This window comes from Coffea eugenioides, chromosome 1, assembly GCF_003713205.1.
Source record: "Coffea eugenioides isolate CCC68of chromosome 1, Ceug_1.0, whole genome shotgun sequence".
Lineage (NCBI taxonomy): Eukaryota > Viridiplantae > Streptophyta > Magnoliopsida > Gentianales > Rubiaceae > Coffea > Coffea eugenioides.
The window spans coordinates 11,547,175-11,574,981 of record NC_040035.1 but is presented as its reverse complement, the minus strand read 5'-3'; the positions used below and the strand labels follow the sequence as shown (position 1 = coordinate 11,574,981).

Genomic DNA, 27,807 nt, shown 5'->3' with positions numbered 1-27,807 from the left:
AAAATGATTGCTATGTAAAGAAAAATATGAGAAAAGGTATGAAATCCATGTGGATTGCTAGATCATGTTGTACTAACTCCCAAGAACCCTATAAAAAATTACAATTGGTATCATGACAGTTTTGTCATTCTATATGGTCTTGATTTGAAAAATAAAGGGGGAGTTTGCTTTTTGATTGATGTCAAAAGGGGGAGTAGGATTTATTGAAATTTCTTTGTATGTTGGCATTTTCTAAGGGGGAGTTTTATTTGAACTTATTTGATCAAAGAAATCTTCATTTTGTTTGTCATCATCAAAAAGGGGGAGATTGTTGACCTTGGTCGATCAATCCTTAGTTTTGATGATTAACAAACCAAAATGTAGATTTGGGCTAATGTTTTTATGTGAGCAATTTGTTAGAACAGATTCTTGTGGCACAAAAGAAGAAGCAAAAACAGGGCACTCATGTGGGACGTCCGAAAGGAAGCTATCGGACGTCCGAAAGGATGAAGAACATCAACGGATGCACGCATCGGACGCACATCAATCGCATCGGACGTCCGAGAAATTTCGCAAAGATTTGATGACTCTCTGACTACGTTCGGACGCAGGGTTTGGACGTCCGACAGGTGGTTTGGTCGCAGGGTTCGGACGCTCGACAGGTGGTTCGGACGTCCGACAGGCCAACGGCTAGTTTTGACAGCATTTAATATTTGACCGTTGGAGAGCCTTTTGGAGCCATTTCTCACCTTCTATAAAAACCCCAAAGCACAAGAAGACAAGGGACTTTTGCCAACACAAAATACAAGCTTACAAGTGAGATTTTTGAGTAGAAAGATTCTTTGTTGGTTATATAAGGGGTTGGGAAAGTTGGGTTGTGAGGTTGCTCAAGTGAAGGTTACTCTCTAGAAGTAGTAAAACCTTGGTGAAGGTGAACCTATCACTTGAAGTGGTAAAACCTTGGTGAAGGTTGCCTCATTTGTATAAAATAGTTCTTAATTGGGTGAGTGATCTTTCAAGTGTAGGTTGTTGACGGTTAACTAGAATAGTTGTAAAACTCCTTGGCTCAACCAAAGTGTGTTTGGGGTGAGGAAGGAGTGAGCCTTCACTTGTACATCTTGGTTAGCATCGCCATCTATTGAAGAGGCTATTGGATTAATATTTGGTTTGCATTTCTTATCTTTTCTCTTTAATTAAGTTTTCTTTATTGTGCTTAAATTTGATATATCTTTGTGCATCATTGTGAATTTGTTTGTACTCATTGGGTTGCACCAGGCCTTACAACTTCCTTCCATACTATTATTATTCACTCTTAATAGTCTAAAACTAACGGTCTAAAGTCTCTCAATTAATCGCGCGCGCGAAAACGCGTACCTCCGATTTGTGCGCGATAAAGTGAAATTTTCAAGAAATTTTTATAACGATAGTATCACTAACTAATAATTGAACACTTAAATATAAAAATACCTATTTCAAGACTAATGTACAAGTCTCTAATTTTTCAAATTTATTGTATTCTCAAATTGATTATTGTCTCCAAACGCGCATCCACTATTCACTCTAAACGAGCTTTCAGAAATAAATTTTCGAATCAAGGCACCTTTAAAATACTTGTAGGTCATAGTTCCATATAATTGAGTATAAAGAGGTTGGAATAAAATATTCAGAGAAAACGGGTGAGTAAATAATTAATTAAGTCATTAAAATAAGATTAAAATAAGTAAAAATTCGGGTCCTCACAATATTATTACTTTCACTGCATGATTTTTTTATGCTAATAGGCCCAATATCTTAACAATTTGGGTGGAATTCTTCACGAAATCAACGAAGTTGGATATTTGTTCGTTTTAACAGGGAAATACATATACAAAAACTCTTCTAAGTTTCTGCAAAGAAATCTAGATTGGCCCCTCTTGACTTCTTCCAGGCCATCCGGCCTTGCACGGAATTTATAATATTAGAACAACTAAAAGTGACAGAATTTGACTTCTTCCAAGTCATCACCAATTCCCTTAATGCTGCTCCATGTGGCTGTCTACAAGAATTTGCCGAAAATCCGGCACAAAAACCATAGGGATCAGACAATGCCAGCTTCATATGCTGTGTGTATAAACTCATGATCAAGCAATGCAAAGGTAGATTCGCTGTTGATCATGGAATTTCTGATATGGCTTATTCTCCTATGCCTCCTGTTTCTTGCAGAGGTGCATGCCATCGATCGCAATGCTGAACCTTTTTTTCCAACATATCGGATACATCAGTTCAATAGGAGTAGTTTTCCTACAGGGTTCTTATTTGGGGCCTCGTCTTCTGCTTATCAGGTGCATAATACACGCCTAATTCTTTTGCTTTGTTACTGAAGTATTCATTTTTTGTGACTGGACCATTCTTCATCTTTAGTTTGGTATTTTTTTTCCCCTTTACCGAATTATCTTCTCCAACAGATTGAAGGTGCATGGAATGTTGATGGCAAAGGACCGAGTATATGGGATGCCTTCACACATAAATATCCAGGTTTATATTAATCTTTTTTTTGGGTGTCAAAAAGTTTACAGTAATCATTCAACTCAATTTGTCTCAAAATGAAATAAGAGTTTTGATGTATCCAGAAATGGTCAGTCTTTTCTGAAAAATGGAGAGGAATATACACATTTAGGCATGTGGATTTTTTCTTTTTTATTTTATTTGACAAGAATGATTACTTCGGCATTTTCATTCATTTCCGCAATTTGCAATGGCATAAAATTTGAAGTTCTACAGTTATTAACGCATTCTTTTCTAGAACAACAGAGAAGATACAGGACCATAGTAATGGAGATGTGGCCACGGACTCTTACCATCTTTATAAGGTAATTGGAATTGCTTAAACAACAATTGCTTTAATCTTTCATTAGTCTGTATTTCCTCAAAGGCAATTCGAAAACTATCCCTCGCCAAAACAAAAAATAAAACACACACACACATACATACATACATATATACATACATATATATACATACACACACACATATATATATACACACATATGTGCGTACACACACTCAAATCCACCAAGACATTAACAATTTGATCAGATTATGTTTAATGTTACAGGAAGATGTTAGACTCTTGAAGGAAATGAACATGGACACTTATCGGTTCTCAATTTCTTGGCCAAGAGTCTTGCCACGTAAGATGTCACTTCCAATCTTCTCTAATCTCTACTGACCAAAATTTATCTTTAGGGGTGCCTAAAAATTATTTTTCCGTTAAATCAATGCACCAAAAAGAATTCCAGATATGGAAAAGAAGAGTTGCAGAGACTTGTAAACAAGTTAACAGCCTAATTTTTGTTATCCAATTTTTCTTCATTGTGCAGGTGGAAAATTAAGTGGGGGTGTAAATGAGAAAGGAATTCAATATTACAACAATCTCATAGATTACCTTCTTATTAACGGCAAGTTTCCTTGTTTTAAAAATATATATTGAAGATAAATTTGTGAAGAATTTTTTTCTCTCCACTGATTTATCATTTGAATGCACATATTCACATTTATTGTACTCTTGCATTTAGATATTTTCTCAATTTAATTATACTGAAACAAAAAAATAAACACTCTTAACTAGTTCCCACTAACACTCATTAGCAGAACATATTTGTTAATTAATTGAATTGAATTGAATATCAAAATTTTACAACATGCCCGCAGATATATTGCCGACTGTGACTCTTTTCCATTGGGATCTTCCTCAAGCCTTAGAGGATGAGTATGGCGGTTTTTTAAATCCTCGAATTGTGTAAGTATAATTTAAATAATCAACTACTATTATCTATATGTCTCATTTGTTTAACCGTCTTTAACATTTTGGGACTTCCCCAAATCAATTCCACAATTTCAAACAGTAAGTGCTTATCATGCTGTCTTTCAAAGTCTACCTATATACTCGAACTAGCAAACTTTTTGTCGTATCCCAAAAAAAAAAAACCGTTTGTCAAATTCATTTGGATGACAAATATATCTAAGATTTGAATTACTAGCAGTGCCCAATCCTACGGTGACAGATTATTATTTCATGAAATTTTCTGCTAACACCTCTGTCTTAGCCTGTGAAAGTTTGTACCCTGGAACAAGAAAATAACATGAATTTGTGATTTTAACAGTCAACCTACTATAACTTTTACTTAAAAAGAAAGAAAGAAAAAAAAAAGTTAGTTTGTCGCCAAAGAATTCGCCATCATTGATGCACATGTTATCTTGCGTACTCGTAGGAACGATTTTCATGACTTCGCGAATCTTTGCTTCGAGAGATTTGGCGATCGAGTAAAACATTGGATTACCTTCAATGAGCCATCCATGTACAGTATATATGGTTATGATTATGGGCAGAGTGCACCAGGTCGCTGCTCTTCTTGGAGGAACAGCAATTGTACAAGTGGAGACTCAAGCACTGAACCATATATTGTTTCACATCATCAGCTTCTAGCTCATGCATATGCCGTAAAGTTGTACCAGACCAAGTTTCAGGTTGCATGTTTACCATTTCTTCGTACCAAAAATAAATAATTACGAGATTGTTCAGTTTCCATCGTAACTCCTACAATTTGAATGGACTTAGGGATATCAAAAGGGAAAAATCGGGATCACGCATGCTGTTATATGGTTGGTTCCATACTCCCATTCGCTTGATGATCATCGTGCTACTGTTCGAGGCCTCGATTTTTCATTTGGATGGTAGGTGTTCGATCTTCTTGTATTGACTAGGAAAAATATGGGACCTTGATTATGTTTGGAAAATTCAGATAAAAATTTGTTCTATGTGCAACATGTCTCGTTCCACGTAGACTGGGCTTGTATCAAAACCTCATTGTGTTTCAGCTAGAGGACATAATATTTTAGTTGGCAAAATCATCGATAAAATAGTCAGTAGTAATCTCCCCTTATTAACTGCGAATCTGTTACTATAATCCTGGAATCAAGCATCTAAGTTCATGAGCAAGGTTTTGATTCATGCCCATCTAGATTTATGCTTCGTATTTTCCTTCTATTTGAAAAAAAAAAAAAATCTACCTATTGGCTCTACAGGTTTATGGACCCTTTGGTTTTTGGGGATTATCCTTCTTCAATGAGAACTCTGGTTGGTGATCGTCTTCCAAAATTCACAAAGGAACAGTCTGAGCTCGTGAAAGGATCTTATGATTTCATTGGCTTAAACTACTATAGTTCTCTATATGTTGTCGATGCTAGTTTCCCCATTCACATCAAAAACAAAAGTTATACAACAGATTCTAAAACTAATACCTCAGGTATATTCTATTCTCATTTTGAACTGCTTTCTTGAAGGAACAAAAAAAGTATAGTATTGACCAAATGCATCCGAAACTTTTTTTAATCATTGTAGTGGAACGCAATGGCAAGCTGCCTGGTGAACAAATTGGATCAGGCAGGGTTGTTTATTATCCCAGAGGACTTTGGAAGATGCTGCTATACGTAAAGAGAAAGTATCAGAATCCCATTATTTACATTACAGAAAATGGTAATCCACTTACAGAATATGTGCCAACCATTTCTACACCATAATTTCTTATCAACAATAGTTATAGTAGTCATAGGTTCGTCAACTAATTTTCAACTTTTTTGGAGTTTTGGGTTTGATATTTATTATAGCCTCTATCATATTTTGTTGAACATTGGGTGCTCTTGTGAGTAGAACTGTCTTGAATCCAACCCGTAGGTCTGTTTTTCTTTTTCTTTTTTTTTTTTAGGCAAACCCTAGGTCTGTTAAGTACAGTTTAGCTTTTAAGCTCAAGCTTGAACATATAAACTCAAAACTTAGCTAAAGTAAAATTCTCTTGTAATCATTAGACATGACTTCGGCTAGAAAATTGAGCGTCCTTACCTTTTTTTATTATATATATATTTATAGGTTTCTAGTTGTTTATATGTGAGAGTGTGTGTGTGTGTGTGTCATAAGCTACAAAGGAATAAAAGGTTATTGACCTGTTGAGCTTAAATTAAAGAGATACTTTCACAAACCTTCCCTGAGATTTATGAAAACTACAACTAGCTCCCTCCATATTTTAAAAGTTACACATACCTCCCCTGAATAGTAGCTTTGAGTTTCATTTGGATGATGTGTACACAAAAAATCATACTAATGTCCCAAAATTTTCTTAAGGAGTTTATTTTAAATTACACCATTCAATAAATATAATCATTTTTTCCCTCCTAGTCTCAAACATCTTGCTTTGCCTAAGGTTTAAATCACTTCATATTCCTTTAACCCAATTTAACATTGTACAATTGTTTTATAATTGTTTATTAAACTTTGGTAGAAGGAAAGAATGAGAATGAATGAATGAGAAAAATGAAAGATGGGTGTATTAAGGGCGTGATAACACCAAAATGTGTGGTATATGAAAATTGGTATTTTGGAGAAGAATGAAAAACTTGAATGGACGAAATAGATGAGTCAAAATTGTTGAAAATAAATGTCAGTGCTGATGATAAGGCTATTTAGTGAAGAGAAATACATGTCAGTGTTGTCATAGCCATTTTTAATTTTTTTTAGTATATTTTTAATTTTTTTCCACTTAAAAAATTGGCCTATATTTTTACTTAGGAGGAATATCATTCTTTTAGGAAGGCTGTTATAGTCTTTTTGAGTTATGAAGGGAGATAAGTGTTATTTTTAAAATTAGAAGGGTGCTAAATGGAATGTTAGAAACCATGGGGGAGGATTCTGAAATTATCCCTAAATTAAATAGCTATAATCACAATCTGATTTGACAAGACATTGAATCTTAAGTGTCGTTTGATCTGGATTTTATGTTCTCCAATTAAAAGCCCCAAACAAGCCCATAGGAATTTGTGCTGAAGTTATTTGCTGAAGGTTCACTTGGATCTGGGCCCTGCTAAAGAATTTTAACTAGGGCAAACTACACTTTATCCCATGTAATTTAGCGATTTTTACATAATTTCCTATGGTTTCAAAAGTCATACATAACTCTTTTATGATTTGGATTAAAATGTCAAAGTGATGGAAATGATCATTCGTAACGGAACTTTTAAAAATGTCGAAATTATCTGTATAAATACATGGCATACTAACCCTGTATGATTTTAGGTTTTACCATATAACTGTCTTATGGTTTAATACTTTATCATATAACTCCTTTATGATTTTCAAAATATACATATAACCCTCTTTGGTTAATTAATAATTTTCAACTTTACATAAGAGTATTTTTGACAGTTTAAGTGACTCCATTACGAATGATCATTTCCATCACTTTGACATTTTAATCCAAACCATGAGAGGGTTATGTATAGTTTTTGAAATTATAGAAGGGTTATGTAAAAAAATACTAAATCCTAGGGGGGTAAAGTGTAATTTGCCCTTTTAACTATTTGTAGTCTCTCATCTGAACTATTTTCTACTGTACATCTTATTGACATATATTTGGGCAAATAGAGCCAGAAATCACTAAACTTTTTCAGAAAGTTGATCGTCTTAAACATGTTGTCTTCATTGAACTGAAGGCAACTGTAATTTGGGTCGGCATCCTACAACCATTTCTGAAACTTTTTGATTGGTGAAATAAAACAATTAAGTGTACTAACTTCAAGCATGTATGAGCACTAATGTTGTATGCATCCACTACTAATCTTGTTCTTAGGTATTGATCAGAGAAACAATTCTACAATGCCATCGGAGGCAATCAATGACAATTTCAGGATCAAATACTACCATGGCCATCTTTCTTTCCTACACAAGGCAATCCGGTAAAGTATACATTTCAAACTGAAATGCCTGAGAAATTCTTCCCAATTTGATATTGACCCAAAGGAAGAGCACTATTTTCTACGGAAAGTAGATAAAAATAAAGGTTTGGGAAAAATATTATCTGCAAAGGACCGTTTGGACGATAATTTATAAAGAATGCCCAATTTAAGTTAATTGTTGTAAAGCATATTTGGTTTTTGTACAAAATTCACGTTTTTTGTGTACATTTACTAGTACATTCAATGAAAGAATCAACCAAATAATCTAAGAACAGCTAGAGCTGAATTGTGCAGTTTTTCCTTTCAATAAAAAATAGTATTCGTTTTTTTTTCCCTTTTTTGGTATTACTCCAAATGTCTGGTAGTACCTTTGAGCCATGCCAAATTCGGAGTCAAGCCGGATTGGATCCACGAGGGCAGTATATATATATATATATATATATATATATATATATATATATATTTTCATGAAAGCCATTTTCACAACCTCTCTTATTAACCCTTTTCTTGAAAGTAAACTCTTCATTTATGAATGCACACTCATGAGTCAGTCGATATTCAATCAATTTTAACATCATCATGTGGATGCTCTATTCTTTACAGTGCTGGAGTCCAAGTGAAAGGATTTTATGGATGGTCAATATTGGATAATTTTGAATGGGGTTTTGGTTTTACGGTTCGTTTTGGACTCAACTATGTGGATTTTGAAAATGGGTTGAAAAGAACTCCAAAGCTCTCCGCAAAGTGGTTCAAAAGGTTCCTCCAAAAATAATAATTTGATTTGGCATAATATTCGATATGATCTATGTAATTCTTGTACTGTAATAATGTTTCATCTCTTACTTGTTCCGAGAGAAGGAATAATTTTTGTTTTAATGAAGATCAAGAAGGAAATTTTATGTTTACGGTCTCTAAGTTGATTGTTTGAATTTGGAAGATACTAGCATTTGGAATTTATTGATCGTCTTTTGTTGCATGATTGATAGTTATCCTCCCTATTTCCTTTACAGAAGAAACAGAAAATGGGGATTATACACGCGATTGTTATGTGCCAACTTTTGTAATAACAATTTTTGGTGAAAGATTATAAGTAGAGGTGGCAAAATGGGGGTATGGGCGGGATCTACTTGGATTTGAGATGCGACCGAGTAATATAGGTTTAGGACCAATCTTACCCATATGTATTTTGGAACTAATTTTGGCGGGATCACTTTGGTATAGGTTTAAATTGATCTCCCCAATATCCAAATCTATTTGCTGTATTTTTTCCTTTAATTCTTTTTTATTTTTTTTATATAACTTTAATATTTTTATTTATTATATTTCTTCTCATCTTATTGTGAATTTATATTTTCTTGAATTCTTTTTTCCCTCAAATTTTCTTTTATTTATTTTTTATGCATATATATATATTTTAATCTTTGATTTCCAATGTTGTTAAATGTTAGTTGAGGAAAAAAACAGTCCTATAAAAACTTAAAAGTACTAATACAAATAAATGGCGTTTGGAACTACGAGCCATCACAAAACTACCAAGACTTGACAAAAGCATTTCTAATATGATGATATATTAATTACTTTCATATTACTCCCAACATTCATTTTGATTAGTATTCTACTAGAAAAGGAGTTTAAAACCATTTACAAGCATAAAAGAGCCTCCACCAGCCTTGTTTAGGCCTTTTTCGGCCTGACTGTGTAACCATTGAGTTCCTGTCTTAAAATAAAATGTTTCTTTCGACATTTTTCAAAAAGCATTCTGAATTGGGACTGGCGATAGAATTTTTACGAAAAAAGAGAAAAAAAATTAAAAAAACTGATTTCTAAGGAACAAAAGAGTTCAAGAAACTAGACGGGGATTTTAATCATAATTACAAGGAAAAAACTGAAGGACCTATCTGAAAGAATAAAAATGGTTCACTTGAATCATTAAAAGATATATAACAATTGATAGGGTAAATTTTTGGTGAGATCTTTGGGCCCCAATGGTACCCAAGTATTTCCCAAAACTTCCCATCAATTGATGGGTACAAATGAGATTAGTACTATTTAAAACCCAATTTTAAAATTAGAATACCCATCCTACCCAAAGTCCCTTTGGGCATAGATGACTCATTGAGATTTAGGACAAATTGCCATCTCTAACAATTAGTGATGAGATTTTTACTTCACACCAAATTTTAAAAAGGTAAATAACCCATTTTCTACAAGTGTACAGATTATTTGTCGAGTATAACGGATATTAGGTGTCGATCTCAATGGAAAGATTGTCAACTACCGATAGTATTCGAACTTCTTTATTATTTAGACTATCACAAGTAGAGTACATAAATCTATACTACTAAAAAACAAAGAGATTCCTAGAGTCAATGAATTCCTAAATACTCTTGTAAGTGAATATTACTGGTTCATTGAGTTTATTATCTTGGCTAAGTCATGACTAATTTCCTAATGTACGTGATACTCACTTTCACTAGTGCCCCAACTATACCTATAACTATCCCTCACCTATATTTAGTGGTGAAAAAACTAGCTATAGATTCATTCAATTCTTTGAAATTACATGGTTAAATCCACAAAGTTGTTTCCCTACTTTCATGAGAATACTCCCTCGATTCAACACTTCCATAAACTAGTGTTAAATCACAACTTTCATTGATGATACAACACCTTTAGATATTCGTAATTAATGATAAGTTAATCATGATTGAAACAACAAAAGTGCTAAATATGTGAGGACTCGAAAATTTTGTGTAAATTTCATACTTTTATTTTAATTATATATATATAACTTATTATTAACGAATTTAAGTGTTTAATTGTTTTACCACTTGAGAGGTGAATAATAGGAGTTTGTAATGTGAGAATCCAAAATTTATATAAATACTCTTCACATGTTACTTAAAAATTCGAACGTGTTATGTTACTTATCTATCGATTTAATTACGTGTTTAATTGCTTTTGTGTAACTTATGTGTTCAAGTGTGTTTTAATCCACTGCACGATTAAATCCTAGGGATATAATACTAATTCGAACAAATTAATGGGGCAATAGTGTGACCACTAAAAATTATTTGGCCATAGTTGAATAATGTCTTGACACAAAATACATGCATTTGACAAATGTCAAGATTCTTGCCAAGTGTTAAAATTATTGCCAAATGACCAAATTGCTATGTGAATATACCTAAACTACCATGCAAGATATGTCAAGACAAAACCTCCCAAACACCAATTTTAGTTCATTCTTGTCTCGATCACTTCTAAAACTGAGAGAGAAAGAGAGAGTTGAGAGACCAAGAGAAAACGTGAAGCTTCCATCCTTCTTCAACTGTAGAACACCAGCCAAGAAACAAGAAACAACTTCAACTCATTTAGCTAAGGGAATCAAGAGAGAGAGACCAGAAAATTTTCCAGCCCAAAACCATGAAGAAATAAGAGGTAATTTACTAAGTTCTTCGTCTTTTTCCTTTTACTTTTAGTTAGTTGTGTCTTAGATTGAATTAGAACCAAGAAAAGAGGTTTAGTTGGAGAAATTTCATCCAAAAGCTGGAAATTTCTGGACAACTTGCTGCTTGAAAACTGAGAGGGAAGGGGGTGAAGCTGATTCTGCATTTCCAGCTTTTATTGGCAGGGGAAAAGAGTTAAAATTTGCTAACCACACCCTCCATTCTCTCCATATACCTAGGTACTTGTTGCATGTTGAATTTGAGTGAAGAAAAGAGGAGTTTTGCTAGAGAAAACCTTACTTGAAGACTGATTTCTTGCTAGAAATTTCCAGCTTTGGCAGAGGGGAAAAGAGAGCTTAGTTTCACAGCTTTTCATTCTAAATTTTGGAGGAATTTTACTAGGAGTTCATGATATATGTCTTATCTATTTCTTTATATGATATATAGAATGTTTTACCATTAAATCTAGTGGAAAGTTGGTGACTTTGGATGAAAGCTTGAAGAAACTTGCTAGAATTTTCTGTTGGAACTCGTGGGAGAGAAGTTGGGATTTTTCTAACTTTATATCTAAAACTTTGGTTGTAAATTGACATATCTTGACTCCATATACCTTCTAACACTTCAATCTTAGCAAGCATGTGAGTTTTTATGGTGAAAATCTTGACTTTTGTGGCTGGAATTCTTGTTTGGAGGACTGCATGGCTGCTGGAAAATTTCTAGCTTAGCCGATGATGAATCTTCTAGTTTTGAATGGGTATTTTGGAGGAAATTGGCTGGAAAATCATGTTATGTGCTCTGTATATGCTGTATTTGTGGTTGCATGCAAGTTTCTTGGTAAAAATTGGATTTGCAGGGGCTGAAATGATCATACAAAGACTGCAAGGCTGTGAGATAGTTTGATAGTTTGTCCAGTTAAGCTAGCTGAACTTTTGGTTTTAAAAACTGAAATTTATTGGAGAGTTTTGTTGAATTTCAAAATTTCATGACCTCATTTTAGTATATAAGTGAATGCATGTCGAATTTGGTTGATGTTTGATACATTGAATGAAAATTTGGTGAAGACATATGGCTGGAAATCCCAACTTTGAACCCGAGAATGCTGTTGTGTTTTCTCAAGGTTAGATTTCATCTTGCAACCTGAAATTTATGCATATATTGATAAAAAAACAACCTAATCCTTTGTTTTACTCTGTATATTGTGGTTGTCCTGATTTAGGAGGAAATAACTGAATCTTAGAGAAAGAAATGGGAGCCGGTCTAGCATGCGAAACTGTTTTGACAGATTTGAGTTGACTGGATGATTTCGGTTGAATTACTGAGTTTTTCTGGAAATTTTAGTTAAGTCTTAACAAAAAATAATCTATAACAGAATGATAGTGAAATGTACCTTGAATTTGAGGAAGTTTAACCAAGAATATAGCAAATTAAAGGAAGAAACTTGACTACCCATTGTTGCAAAACTGTTTCGAACCATTCTAAAACAAGTGTTTAGATTTTAACTTTGAATTCTAAAATGGAACTTGAACCAAAATTGACCAAAACCTCTTCAAACTATCTTATAACAGTTTTACTGTGAAAAATTCATCCAAATATAGGATGAAATAAAGAAAGTTCATAGGAATACTAAGCTGCCAATCTCTAGGAAATTTATCAACTTTGAATTTTGATTTCTAAAATGACCCTTAAGACCTAGATTCCAACTTTTATAAGAAAGTGTAAGTTGTAGCTACCACTTAATCACCTTAACTTACTATATTTCGATGAAACATAGAATTTTAAGATTTAAGTGGGTTAAGTTACCTAAACTTTGGAAATATAAGGTTACTAGAACAAGATAAGTATTAAGATTACCTCAAAACTCTATGCATACATTTAAACATCTTGGATCATACATATAGGTATATATACACTTTTAGCCAATTGTATCATATTAAGTTGAGTTTAGTTAAAAGAATCAAGTAAGCCTAAAAAGCTAGAATAATCACTTAGACCCTTAATATCATCAAGTATTACACTTAATCATCACTTTACGAAATTTAACAAATAATCTAATAAATTTACAAATATCCCGGAGGCCGAGGGTGAACTGGAGGACGGACTGAGCACCGAGGAGTGAACTGTAACTACTTTGAGTGAGTGTTCTACATTTGTTTGTAGTGATTGAATAATTGATGAGTGATAAATGTTAAGTGCCTAGTTGACTGATACTTCTTGGATTATTGACGTTTGAATAGTTTAGAGTGAAAATTTGGTTGAAAAGCGAGTGTGTATTCTATTGCACTCGACCTAACTGCTCTTGGAAGCTATTAATTGTTTAACTGCTACTATTAACTATGCATGACTGTTTTGGGCCCAAACCCTATCGATGGTTGGCCTATTCGAGCCAACAATGAGTTCAGTCGAGTAGGTCGATAGTTCTTGGGTATTGTTTATTGGTATACTCGAGTATAACCCACTAAAGTGATCATCGAACATTGGAAGAAAGGAGAATGTTGGTTACTGTTTAACATGGGAAATGACATTGAATTACTAAATGGAGCTAAGTGCTACGTCTGAAAATGGACGAGAGCCACCTCTAGAGTCCGTATCAGTACCGTATCCTTTCATATTAACTGTGTTACTTGTTTTAGAATATTAATTGTTGTAATGTGTTGTTTTGTTGGGTTATGAGCTATGTGATTCTATTGGACTACTGGATGTACTTGGAACCTCACTGGGTATTAGCTCAACCCCTTTAGTTGTTTTCCTTACAGGAGTGGAGGACGCCGGGGGGGGGGGGGGGGGGGGAAGAGAAGAGGCCGGTAGTATAAGTTTTGAATTTGTGCTTAAATGAATTTTGTAATTAATGTTAAAGCTTTGCACACTTTCTTTTGAGGGATGTACTTATTAAATAGTTTAAGACAGCTTTTGTTTTGATGGAATACGTACTTGAGAGTGAATGGTTTATTAATAGTTTGGTCTATATAAATGTTATCTCTCATATGAGTGAGTCCTGACGCGAGTGATAAGTGTTTATTATTAGTATTATTAAGTAGTATTTTGTGCTTATTTTTTTATACAACTTATGATGATTTAAGTTGTAATTGCTCCCTAAGTTTCTAAAATTTTGTGAATTTCATTTGGGCAACCTAATGTGCAAATATTGGTTATATTTACAGGAATTGAGAAGAGTTATTAAATGTTGGATCAAGTAGTACACACTTCAAATCTATTAGAGCTTGATTTAACGATAATTTGGAAAGAAAGTTGGTTGTTCAAGGCAATCATTCTTGGAGCAATGCATGAACTCAACGGAAGACATCTTGTTTTGAGTCTTAGAATTGAATTGGAGTAGAAAAGAAGCAAGAAAACGTATTTGAAGACAATATGCGACCTTAGAAAACACGGGTGAAAGTCGCATATTGTGCACAAATTTTCTGCAACTTATTCTGCAACTTGCTCTATTTTCATATTACTTTCCAACTCAATTCCAGCTCAGAATTTCGACTGCACATGTTCAAGAAACCCTAGGGGAGTGGAATGGAAGCTTTATGTCTTGTCATTGGACATTTTTTGACTCTCTTAACATTATATATGTAAGAATCATTAGACAAGAGAGGAGTTAGTCATTAGAAAGAGTTCTTATCAAATTTTAGCGTTTAGAGTTTAGTTTTAGTCTTTTCTTGTTCTTCCTAACAAGAAAATTGTGAAAACAATTGGAGATTTCATTATACAACTCATTTTTGTTGAAGAAATAGAAGATCATTGGGAGCTTGTTCATTATCGTGACTAAGCTTTCTTATCTATCTTTTTACTTGTGATTCAATATGTGTTAATGCAATGAAATTATATTCTTTCTAGTTATATATCAAATGAGTAGCTAAATTTCTAAATCTAAGGAGTAGATGAAACTTGTGGCTACTTGATATGAGTTGAATATGATTTACACTTGTTACATGTATTAACTTGCTCATTTATGCATGCTTATTACTTATTGTTGCTTGATCACCAATAGCAAGTCTTTAATTGTTATTAAGTAATGAAAGTTTGTAATAATGATGGAACAACATAAATGGAGCTTAAGTAGTGGGCTCATAAGAATAGAGATATACTTATGTGGATTAACTTTGCATTTCATGAAGAACACACGAGTAGATCTAGTTATTCACTATGAAAATAGGAAAAACTAGTCTAGTCTAGGCCATTTCATTATGAGAGTGAATTTTAGTAACATTGGAAATGAATCTCTAGTTGAACAAAAGTAGTAACAAGAGATAAATCTATTCACTTGTATCTTTTATGCTATAAGTGGACTCTACATCTCTAGAATCAAGTATTTAGTGAAATTTCTCCATTGTGTCTTGCAAGCTAATTAGTTAGGTAACTTAAGTTGTAAGTAATTGTCATTTCTCTTACTTTTATTGATAGTTGGTCTAAATAATAATGTAAGTAAGGTCTTAGTACTTGTATAAGTTGTTCCTCATGGGATCGACCTGATATATGTTCTAAACTATTATTTGACCTGTATACTTCTAGGGTATATTTTAGAATTATACTTGTACTCATATCTAGAACCTGTCAAGTGTTTGGTGCTGTTGTCGGGGAGCAGCAATATTAGGACCAAACAAACTTTATTAATTTAGATATTTTCTTTTAATTATAGTTAAAATTTTAGTGTTTCATTTTTATAGATTTTTTGATTGCTATTTAGTGTAAAACTACCAATTTTGTAATTCTCTTTTTATTTGTAGTGCATGCATCGAGTTTTATGGGTAGTCATACTTTTGATCTGAAAATTGAAAGAACACTACGTAGATAAAGAAAGTGCACACCACAACAACAAGAAGAAGAAATTCAACACATAGAGGGAATTGCTATAGAGTTGTCTTTTGAACAAGAAATGGAGAAAAACGAAGCAAATAAGCGAGCTCTTAGAGATTTTGCTCTACTAGGGATACAAGGATCACAAACGAGCATAGTACGGCTGACGGTAAACACTAACAATTTTGAGATTAAACCATTACTCATTCAAATGGTTCAACAATCTCAATTTGGAGGTAATGCCGTAGAGGATCCAAATACACATTTAACCATATTTTTGGAGATATGTAATACTATTAAAATAAATGGAGTTAGTGAAGATGTTATAAGGCTAAGGTTGTTCCCATTTTCCTTAAGAGATAAAGCCAAAGTTTGGCTACACTCTCATGCTTCTAATACTTTCACTACTTGGGATGATTCATCTAGGGCATTCTTGAATAAATATTTTCTACCGGATGAAATGGCTAATTTTAGAATGGATATAACTAGTTTTAACCAATAAGAGGATGAATCATTATATGAAACGCGAAAAAAATTTAGAGATTTGCTTCAGAAATGTCCACACCATAGACTTTCCGATTGGCTCATTATACAAACTTTTCTATAATGGTTTATCTTTCTCTATTAAACCTACTATTGATGCAGCTGCAGGTGGAGATTTAATGGATAAATCACCCCAAGAAACTCAAAACTTGATAGAGGATATGGCGACAAACAACTATCAATAGGCTAATGAACGAGGTAATTCTAGGCGCCAAGCAAGTATGATCGAAATGGACACTTTTAACATGCTAAGTGCCCAAATGAACAATGTGATTAAATTGTTAAATAGACAAGCCGGTGTTGGTCTGAGTTCTTCATCTAATGTACATGTGGATTGTTGTTCTACATGTAGAGGTGACCATGATATTAATGAGTGTGTTGATTTTGGGCAGGTTCAATTTGTTAACAATTTCAATAGAAATGCTCAAAATAACCCCTACTCGAACACATACAATCCGAGGTGGAGAAATCATCCAAATTTTGGATAGAAAGATCAAAACAACCCTCAACGGTCGACTAACCTGCTGGGATTCCATCCAAGGCAAACACAAGCGGATACTAAACCAAGTTGAGAGATTGCGGTGAAAAAACTTGCCAAGGGCACTTTGGAGAGATTGAGCTAATAGAGGGGAGATTGGAGCATTGATCAGGATGTATAGAAATGTAGAGGTCCAAATTGGTCAAATTGCCAATTCGATCAATAATAGAAATCAAGGAGAATTGCCTAGTAAAATGAAGGTGAATCCGAGGGAGCATTTAAAGTCATTAATTTTCATAGTGGTAAACAACTAGAGGATCCTCCGATGGTTGAAAGTAGGAGCAAAAGTGAGAGTGAAAAACAAGAAGATAAGAGAGTGGACCAAGAGGTAAGTGTGGGGGAATGTAGTAAAGATAAACTAAAAGAAGATCAACCTTCATCCTCCACTACCATTCTAATACCTCCGGCGTTCCATCTCCTAAAAAACTCAAGCCAAATAAGCTTGATTAAGATTTTAAAGTTTATTAGAATTTTTAAATAATTGTGAAACAATAACATTGACGGAGGAATGCAGTGCCATCATACAAAACAAGCTGTCGCCAAAATTGAATGATTCGGGAAGTTTTTTTATATCATGCACTATTGGTAACATTGAATTTTCTAAGGCATGATGTGACCTTGGTGCTAGTGTATCATTACTTCCTTTAACGGTGGTTAGACAATTAAATTTGTATGAGTTAAAATGCACTAATATGACCTTGCAGTTAGTCGATAGGTCTACTAGATATCTATTGGGAGTGTTAGAGAATGTATTGATTAAAGATAAAAAATTTATCATTTCTGTGGATTTTGTGATATTAAATATGGAAGAAGATATGTCTATGCTAATTATTCTTGATAGACCATTTTTAACAACTGCAGGTACTATTATTGATTTCAAAAAAGGCAAACTTAAGTTTCAAGTAATTGAAAAGATGTGAAATTTAATTTGAATGAAATGAAAAAGTATTTTTTTTTACTGATCATGCTTGTTCCATAGGCACTATTGATAAGCTAACCCAAGAGTTGAGTCGAGTCAACTTTGACTTCGACCCTCTTGAGTTTTGTTTAATAAGTATAGCAATACAAGAGGGAGATTGTAAAGAAATTGAAGAATTGACCAAGTATTTGGATTTTCAAACACCTTATAAAAGAGGTAATGTTTATAAAAATCTTGGTCAAGGAAAAGGGCTCCCACCACCTTCGAAAATTGAACCTCCAAAATTAGAACTCAAGCAGCTTCCAAATCATCTAAGGTATGAGTTTCTTGAAGAAAATAGCACACTACCGGTAATCGTAAGTGCTCACCTAGATGAAGAACATTGTACAAAGTTGCTAAGAGTTCTAAGAAAGTATAAAAAGGCAATTGGGTGGACAATCTTGGATATTAAGGGTATAAGTCCTTCTATATATATGCATAGCATTCTATTAGAAGACAATTGCAAACCGGTGGTGGAAATACAAAGGACGTTCAATCCAAATATGAAAGAGGTGATAAGAAATGAAACTCTCAAGTGGCTCGATGCAGGTATAATCTTTCCTATCTTTGATAGTATTTGGATTAGCCCAATTCATGTTGTTCCTAAAAAGGGTGAAATCACAATAATAATCGGCAAAAATGATGAAATAATTTCATCTCGTCTTGTGGTTAGGTGGAGAATGTGCATTGATTATCGGAAATTAAATGCAGTTACTACAAAAAATCACTTTCAATTACCCTTTCTTGATCAACTATTAGAGTAAATAGCCGGCTCTGAATTTTACTATTTTCTTGATGGCTTTTCAAATTATAACCAAATAGCTATAGCTCCAGAGGGTCAAGAGAATATCACATTTACTATAAATTTGGTCATATTTTATGATTATATTGAGAAAATTATGGAGATCTTTATGGATGAATTTTCAGTATTTGGTTCATCTTTTGACCGTTGTCTCCATAATTTAGATTTGATTTTGCAGCGGTGTGAGGATACTAATCTTGTGCTAAATTGGGAGAAATACCATTTTATGGTTCATGAAAGAATCGTCTTAGGGTACAAGATTTTTTTTTAAGGGAATTGAGGTGGACAAGGCAAAAATAGAAATTATCAAATGAATACCACCTCCAAACAATGTCAAGGGGATAAGAAATTTTCTTGGACACACTAGTTTTTATAGACATTTTATTAAAGATTTTTCTAAAATAGCAAAACCATTGTGTAATTTATTATGTAAAGATACCCCTTTTCAATTTGATGACAAGTGTTTAATTGCCTTGATAGGTTGAAGAAGGAATTGACTTCTGCACCAATTATAACTTCATCGGATTGGTCACTTCCATTTGAATTGATGTGTGATGCAAGCGATTATGTGGTTGGAGCGGTTTTAGGGCAAAGGAAGGGAGGAAGGATGCATGTCATCTATTATGCAAGCAAATTGCTAAACAAGACACAACTCAATTATGCAACCACGGAGAAAGAATTATTGGCAGTTATATTTGCTTTAGATAAATTTAGATCCTATTTTGTATGATCTAAAGTTATTATCTATCCGGACCATTCGACTCTTAAATATTTCCTTCATAAAAAAGATGCTAAATCTAGTCTAATCCGATGGATTTTCTTATTACAGGAATTTGATATTAAAATAAAGGATAAAAAGGGATCGGAGAATCTTGTGACAGTGTGAGGACCCGAATTTTTTACTTATTTTAATCTTATTTTAATGGCTTAATTAATTATTTACTCACCCGTTTTCTCTGAATATTTTATTCCAACCTCTTTATACTCAATTACATGGAACTATGACCTACAAGTATTTTAAAAGTGCCTTGATTCGAAAATTTATTTCTGAAAGCTCGTTTAGAGTGAATAGTGGATGCGCGTTTGGAGACAATAATCGATTCGAGAATACAATAAACTTGAAAAATTGGAGACTTGTACATTAGTCTTGAAATAGGTATTTTTATGTTTAAGTATTCAATTATTAGTTAGTGATACTATCATTATAAGAATTTCTTGGAAATTCCACTTTATCACGGACAAATCGGAAGTACGCATTTTAGCGCACGCGATTAATTGAGAAACTTTAGACCCTTATTTTTAGACCACTAAGAGTGAATAATAATAGTATGAATGGAAGTGCATTAGAGGTTTAGTGCACAAGTGAAATAAACTCGAAAGGAATCGAGCACAAAACTCGCTTGTGTGCACGCGAGGAGAGAGTTGACTTTTGAGGCATTCTTAGCCACATATTTTAGCTTCTCAAGGAAGCTTCATTTTTCATCAAACACACTCTCTCTCTTGCTCTAATCTGGCCGGCCATCCAAGGAGAAAAGATCCAAATTTCTTCATCAATTTCTTCTTCATTTCATCACTAAATCTTCACCAAATCACCCCAAAATTTACATACACTTTGCTAACCATATGGAGATCACCTCAAGCTAGGAAAAGAGCTTCATCTCATGGTTTTTCTTTAGCTCCAAGGGACCGAAATTTTCTGCCTTGCTCATCTAAAGAGGTAATGAACGATCAACCTCAAAAATCTTAGTTTATGGAAGTTATCTTGCACTTGTGAGCTTATAAATTCATATGGGTAGCTTTATATTGTTGGAAATTTTATGTGTGGGCTCTATGAAATCCCACTATGGCTTGATGGACTGATTTAATGAGATTTGATGTTGTTTATGTTGGATTAGTATTTAATCTAGTGGAAATGAGTTGTATTGTTGAAGAAAGTTCAAAGGAAGTGAAGAGGAAAATTTTACCCGTTCTGCCCTTGCCATTGCCATGACCCTTAGTGCATTTTTTTGTGGTCAAATTGACCTTTTTTGATGTAAATGTGTAATATAGGTTGTGTATAAAGTTTCCTCAAAAATTTACATGATTTGGATGAGCAAATGTTGAGATTTTGAAATTCTACCAAAACTGGAATTTTGTCCTGTATTGCTCTGGCAGTAATTTTGTTTCAGCCATAACATTTTGTTCCGACGTCAAAATCGAGTTTCATTTGTGGCACTAGAAACTAGACATTCCTAGTTTTTCAATGGTATAAAATGCATGCCCTGATTCTACCTGAGTGATCCGTACCACCCTTGTAAAGTTGCCCGTTTTGTTTCGCGTCTGTACTAGAAGCCCTGTTTTGAACTGCAACTTGATACTCAAATATGAGCTAGTTGTGGACAGAATTTTAAAATGATTCCTTCTAAAAAATTGTAGCCTTATGAATTTAGTTTTCAACTCCACTGATCACACTCAATTCTGAGTTGAATTGAGTGAGATGTGGCCAAATTTCAGAACTGTCTTCGTGAAAGAAAACCCTAATTCTAGACTGATTTTTAGCTAATCTTGATTTGGGACTTGTTGTTTCGAAATTCTTGGTGTTAATCAACTATCAAACACATCTTGGATGTTTCTTAGATATTGTCTACACAAATGGACCGTATTTGAGAAGATTTCATTGGCCAAATGTTTAGAAAAGGAAAATTTACGTACGAGGCAGATTTGCCTTGGAAATTCTTGGAACTTTAGTGGCTTTGTTAACTGACCTTCCGTATGAATTTTTGCATGAAATTTGACAGAGGAATAACCCTTTTATGGTAGGGTAATACTACCAAATTTGGTGCCATTCCAAGTCCTTCTCGATGCCCAACAGATGTCCCAAAGTCTGCTTTTCAAATCTGGAAAACTTTTCCTTTTCTCTTGGCCGAATGGTCAAATCTGATTTGGGGAGTTATATTTCAAAAATTGTGATGTTCATTACCTTTAAATTGTTTAGTGGATGTTTATGGACTCTTGGTTTTGAAAATGGAGTGATTTAGAATTGATTTCATTGCACAAAATGTTTGCAAGCAAAAGAAAAGTGAGAAGGCAGATTAGCCTTGAAATATTTCTTGAACTTTGGTTGTTTTAATGACTACCTTCCCATGGGAATTTTTGCTTGAAACTTGGTAGAAATGTTGTTCACACATGGAGGATTTAGTGTACCAATTTTGGTGTATTTCTAATGCCAAATCGATGGCCAAATGATATTTCAAAGATAGTCTTTAAATCTGGAAAATGACTGAACAGTTTGCGAAATGTGACCAACTTTGGACTGATATCTCTCGATACTCAAAACTTCGATTCCTGTTCCACCTATTGTGTTTTAAACTTTGATTGTAACTCTAATTGAGTTCCAAATTTTAGAGGCTAGTTCGCATTGTGTGAATTTTGCCGAATTTCCAAACTTTGCCGAAAATCAACCCAAAACTGTCTTAATGGTCCAAAACAGCCACTTTGAGCCACATTTTGAATGTCATCCCTTTGGAATCATGGAAAAGTGTCTTCTAGGAACTTTTAGTACTTTGGAAATAGTTTCCAACGGTACCAAGTTTTCCAATTTTGCACTTACTGAGAGTGAGATACAATTTTTCAAAGACCACTTGATAAATCTGAAATTTCCGAACTTAAGGGAAATTGAGGGTTTCTAACTCTCCATTTTCCTTCCATATCACTCCAACGTTTTGCACTTGATTTTTAAAGAGGAAAATCAGATCTCTCTTGTACTTTTAAAACCCTGCTTTTGAGTCTAGATTTACGAGTAAGTAAAGGTCGTACTCGTGAAATTTTCTTAGATTGTACAGGTGTGCAATCTTTCTTGATAATTAGGGGTTTTAAGTGATGTTGAGTGATAGTTCATTATTAATTGCTCAGGCACTCAAGAGGTCCTTCAAGAGGATCTCACGGGAGACGTCTAAAACAAACGCTTGTGCATTGCTACTTGAATTATTTGGTGAGTGTCAAGTACATGAATATTTGAAAATTATGTGAATTGCTCATTATGAAATGGATGGGTTATAACTGCTGAGTCGAGTGTGTACTTTATCGAATGCATTCTCAATAAAATAAATTGTAATTGAATTACCTGAATTGAATTGCATTATATGCTATGGCTGTATATGTCGTTGGAGTGATTCTCCTCGATTCATAATTGAACTGTATAACTGCCGATTGGAGTGCGCTCATCGGTTTATAACGGTATTTGTCGATTGGACTGAATGTCATCAACCCTTACAATTATAATCGTATAATCGGGTCTCTGAACGATAGCATGTACCACACCGATTCGGGTGGGAGGTACCTCTCATGTCGTGTCAGAACCATAAACCTTTTTAAGTCGATTGGAGCGATGTCTCATCGACTACTGGGCGATAGTATGTACCACACCGATTTGGGTGGGAGGTACCTCTCATTCGACTCAGAACTATAAGCAAAGTATAAGTCGATTGAAGCGATGTCTCATCAACCACTGAGCGATAGTATGTACCACACCGATTCGGGTGAGAGGTACCTCTCATTCCACTCAGAACCATAAATGTATAATCGACCACTGAGCGATAGTATGTATCACACCGATTCGGGTGGGAGGTACCTCTCATTTGACTCAGAACCATAAATGGAATAAGTAAAGTTCTATAGACTTTTGGATTGAACTTTGGCAAAGCAAGTGAAAATGAGCTCCTAAGAGCTCCCGTATCCTTCTTGAATGTGTTTTGTGAATATTCGGGAATTGCTTGAATGTTATAGCTTTATCTCTCGTACCAGCTTTATTGCTACTTGAATTACCTGCTTGCATGATTTTTCTTGGCCTCACTGAGCGTCAGCTCATCTCATTAGTATTGTTTTCCTTAACAGGAGCCGAAATGGAGGGAATTATGGAGATGTCGATTTGATGGCCCTTTTGATTAGAATTTTGAATGTATTTGTTTAGACAACTTTTGGAAGCTGTATATTTTGGGAATGTAAGATATTGTTGGTAGCTTATGATGTAAGACTTGAACGATTATTAAGGAATTGACCTTCCTTCATATCTTCGACTTGTAGTATCGATTGGTTATTCTTAAGTTTGAATTGAATTTGTACCGAGTCCTGACGAGAGTTGGGCAGGCGTCTCGCGGATACCCTTGGATTCGCCCTTGGGAGAAGTGGGGGCATCACAGACATATCATCTTTCGAAGCTAGAATATATCCCTACAAATGATCAAATTCCAATTAAAGAGAATTTTTTGGATGAACTTGTCCTAACAATTATCAATTCTCCATGGTATGCGGATTTTGCTAATTATTTGGTAAGTGAAGTAATGCTAAAGGGTTTAAATTTTCATCAAAAGAAGAAATTCTTGCATGATGTCAAAAGTTACTTTTGGGAGGAACAGTTGCTATATAAGTATTGTGCTAATGGTATGATACGTAGATGTATTCCCAAGAATGAGGTACGTGATATTTTATATCATTGTCATAATTTAGAAAAGGGTGGTCATTTTAGTACTTAAAAAATCATAGTTACGGTGTGGCAATCGAGATTTTATTGGCCGACCATGTATTGAGATGTTAGAGAATATGTTAAAAGTTGTGATCCTTGTCAAAGAACCGCAAATATTTCTAAAAAAAAAATGAAATGCCCTTAACTACCTTCATAGAAGTTGAGTTATTTGATGTATAGAGTATGGATTTTATGGGACCATTTCATAATTTTTTAATAATAGGTACATCTTAGTAGTTGTAGACTATGTTTCTAAATGGATAGAAGCAATTGCTTCACCTACTAATGATATTAAGGTGGTACTTCGGTTTTTTAAGAAGAACATTTTTAGTAGATTCGGTATCCCGAGAGTTATAGTAAGTGATGAAAGAAATATTTTTATAATAAACAACTTGATTCCTTATTGCTTAAATATGGTTGTAGACACAAAACATCGCTCCCATACCATCCTTAAGCAAATGAACAAGCAGAGTTAGCAAATCAGGAAATCAAGCCCATCTTGGAGAAAATGGTGAACAAATCGAGAAAAGATTGGACAAGAAAACTCGATGAAACACTTTGAACTTATCGGACGACATTTAAAACACCTTTAGGAATGTCATCGTATCGATTAGTTTATGAAAAAACTTGCCATTTACTTGTTGAGGTTGAACATAAGACATATTAGACTATTAAAGCAATTAATATGGATTTTAATCTTGCAGGTGAAAGAAGATTACTTGAGTTGAGCGAATTAGACGAACACCGACTTCATGCTTATAAGAATGCCAAAATTTATAAAGATAAGGTCAAATATTGGCATGATAAGCATATTATCCCTAAACAATTTGAGATGGGGCATAAAGTGCTTCTACACAACTCATGCCAAAGATTGTTTTCAGAAAAACTTAAGTCGAGATGATCGGAACCATTGAAGTTACTCAAGTCTTTACTTATGGAGTAGTTGAGGTGGTTAATGTAAGAAATGAGCAGTTCAAGATCAATGAATAAAGATTAAAATCTTACATGGCGGGTGAAATCATCCCCAAGGGACTTATATGTCCTTTGGGTGATTCTTCTTCAACCTAAGGAGCCGAGGTTTTTGAATCGAGCCAACGACTATAAACAAAAGCACTAATTGGGAGGCAACCCAATGTTTTTATTGTATATGTTAATTTGATGTGATTTTGTGTTTAAAGTATGTATTTAAATTAGTTTTTTGTTTTTATATTGTAGGAATTCAAAATGGAAGCAAAGATGACCATTTGAGACAAAAAAGACGAATTTCGATCAAGGAACTCAACCATTCTATTTGAGCAAATGTTGCTTTTAATTCATTAGAAGGGGGTAAATGCATGTTTTGATCATTTTACATACGCGCATATTAATTATTTTCACAAAGAAATTATCCAGAATGCATTTTGAGCAATTGGGGCAAAAAATGTGATTTTTTGGAAAGTTAGCATTTTCTGCAGAAAAATTGCAGAAATTGAAAAACGTGGCATCAATACACGATCTAAAGTGGCTTTTCCCAAGCTGCATTTTCAATTCTGCGATTTTAAAGTAGAATACGTGAGTATCAGAAAAACGCGACTTGAAGTCGCGTATTCACTAAACTCGCGTATTGTCTTATATGAGTATAACACATAAAAAGCGAGTAAGCAAAATGCGACTTAAGGTCGCGTTTTCCTGAAGTCGTGTATTGCTCCTTGGTGTTAAAAATCAAAAATGTAGCCTGCATTGTTTGCTTTTTTTCCTCTTCTTAACCTGCGTATTCTTACCCCCACACAGATATCTTCACAAATAATCAATTTTACTCCATTTTCTTGTAAGAAATCATCAACCCAACATTATTTGACCTCGATAGAACCTTTTTAACCGATTAAAATCCAAGAAAAATATCCAAAAATTGGGTTTCAAGAGCCTGAGGGCTAGTGTTCTTAGTTCTTTAATTTTGCAATTGGAAATCAATTGGGGTGTTTTTGATAGGGTTTCTTTTTTTTTACATATTCTTCATCACCAAACATCATTCTACGTGATTGAGATAAGTTTCTTCATCAAATCGTTGAATTTTAGAAGTTGGTATTTTTCAAGTTCCTGAATTTTCTGATATCTTCTAATTTTGAATTTTTGATACCTTTTTTGGATGTTTATGGTCTCTAATATGCTTATTGAGATTATTTAAGCATGATTACATGTTCTAATGTTACAATTTGATGTCTATATGGTTGTTTAATTTTTAAGTTGCTATATTAGGATAAAATTAGAAAATTAGCCTAAAATGATATTGAGTTATTTTCATTGATGTTTTTGACTAAGAATTGGTTGGTTGATAATGTTTTCCCATGTACATTGTTGTTAGAGAGTAATTTTAATGGATTTTGTGAATTATGGGGATAATTTTTGCCTGACTAAGTTTATAGCTACATTTTGATTATTATTGCTAAATTATGCTTGCTATAAATATAATTATTGCTAAAATCACTAAATTAATCTTCATTGTCACCAATTTTAATAAATTGGTGATTTTGACAATTTTTGACAAATTTGACATTTTTGAAAAATTTAACGTCAAGTCTTATATGTCATAATTTTGTACATTTTAGGGCTTTCATTGCTTATTTATGACATTAAGATGTGCAATTATGGTTCATTGAGTCAATTGTGATCCCTACAATTGGAAGATAATCCTATAAAATGCCTACAGTTACTATAATTGGAAAGATTTTCTTTAGGCATTTTATAAGACTTAATTCTTGTGTACTGTGTAATGTGACCAATTTAGTATAAGCAGTTAATGATCTTTTCTTTCTTAGATACCATGGCAAGGGGAAAGCGACCTGTTGTTCGCAAACCTTCCTCCTCTAGCACTGAGGATAGTGAAGGGAGCGAGGAGACGGAGGTAAGTGAGGAAATCGAGGAAAGTGAAGAAGAGGAACTATCACCTTTGCCTCAACCTGCACCTAGCGACAATGGGGGAGCACTTCGCGTAGCGCCGAGGTTATAGTTTTTGATAATGCCAGATTTACATGTCTACAAAATCAACAGTGGCATGAAGCACATGCTAACCTAGAATTTATTTTTTAGAAACATGTTAGTTTGGAAATTGAGGTAGTTTATCAGATTTTTGAGGCGTTTAACCAATTTGATTGGGCACTGATTCTCATGTTGCCGACTTATTACTACTCGGACTTGGTGCGCGAGTTCTATGCCAATATTATCAACAAGGCAAGCCATAGGAGAGAGTTGGTGGACTCATGGGTGCGCATTAGTCGAATTTACTTGACTCGTAGTCTTCTCGCAAGCATTTTGGGGTGCAACAGCACGGGTCTAGTTGTTGATCAGAAGAAAGGGTTTGTTGCTCCAAATAAGAAATGGGATCCATCACACGCCATGTCTCGATTTGGTCTTGAGTACCAGCCATTCCGATCTTCAAGGAAGGAGAGATGGTCGCTAGTGTCTTCGACATTTGTCATCGCCTCATTATCTATATGA

At 34.0% G+C, this 27,807-nt stretch overlaps 1 protein-coding gene and 1 non-coding gene across 2 annotated transcripts; one reads left to right on the top strand and one right to left on the bottom strand.

The window, feature by feature from the left end:
* The first annotated feature begins 2,132 nt into the window (after positions 1–2,132).
* LOC113767809 (beta-glucosidase 12-like) lies at positions 2,133–27,807 on the top strand. The gene is made up of 15 exons (XM_027312014.1): positions 2,133–2,300; positions 2,424–2,493; positions 2,770–2,828; positions 3,074–3,149; positions 3,339–3,416; positions 3,670–3,757; positions 4,230–4,485; positions 4,577–4,692; positions 5,044–5,264; positions 5,360–5,494; positions 7,638–7,743; positions 8,347–8,513; positions 11,158–11,184; positions 27,129–27,301; positions 27,400–27,807. Exons 1-15 carry the CDS (start codon positions 2,133–2,135, stop codon positions 27,805–27,807), a joined length of 2,148 nt encoding a protein of 715 aa, XP_027167815.1.
* LOC113752661 lies at positions 16,459–16,565 on the bottom strand. The gene has a single exon (XR_003464890.1). It is a non-coding gene; the product is annotated as a small nucleolar RNA R71 (small nucleolar RNA).

Excerpts from the sequence above, each read along its gene's own strand:
- LOC113767809 (XM_027312014.1), top strand. The coding sequence starts at position 2,133 with ATGGAATTTCTGATATGGCTTATTCTCCTATGCCTCCTGTTTCTTGCA. Across the intron at positions 4,693-5,043 it reads CTCGATTTTTCATTTGGATG|GTTTATGGACCCTTTGGTTT; the intron begins GTAGGTGTTCGA and ends TTGGCTCTACAG. Across the intron at positions 7,744-8,346 it reads TTCCTACACAAGGCAATCCG|TGCTGGAGTCCAAGTGAAAG; the intron begins GTAAAGTATACA and ends TATTCTTTACAG.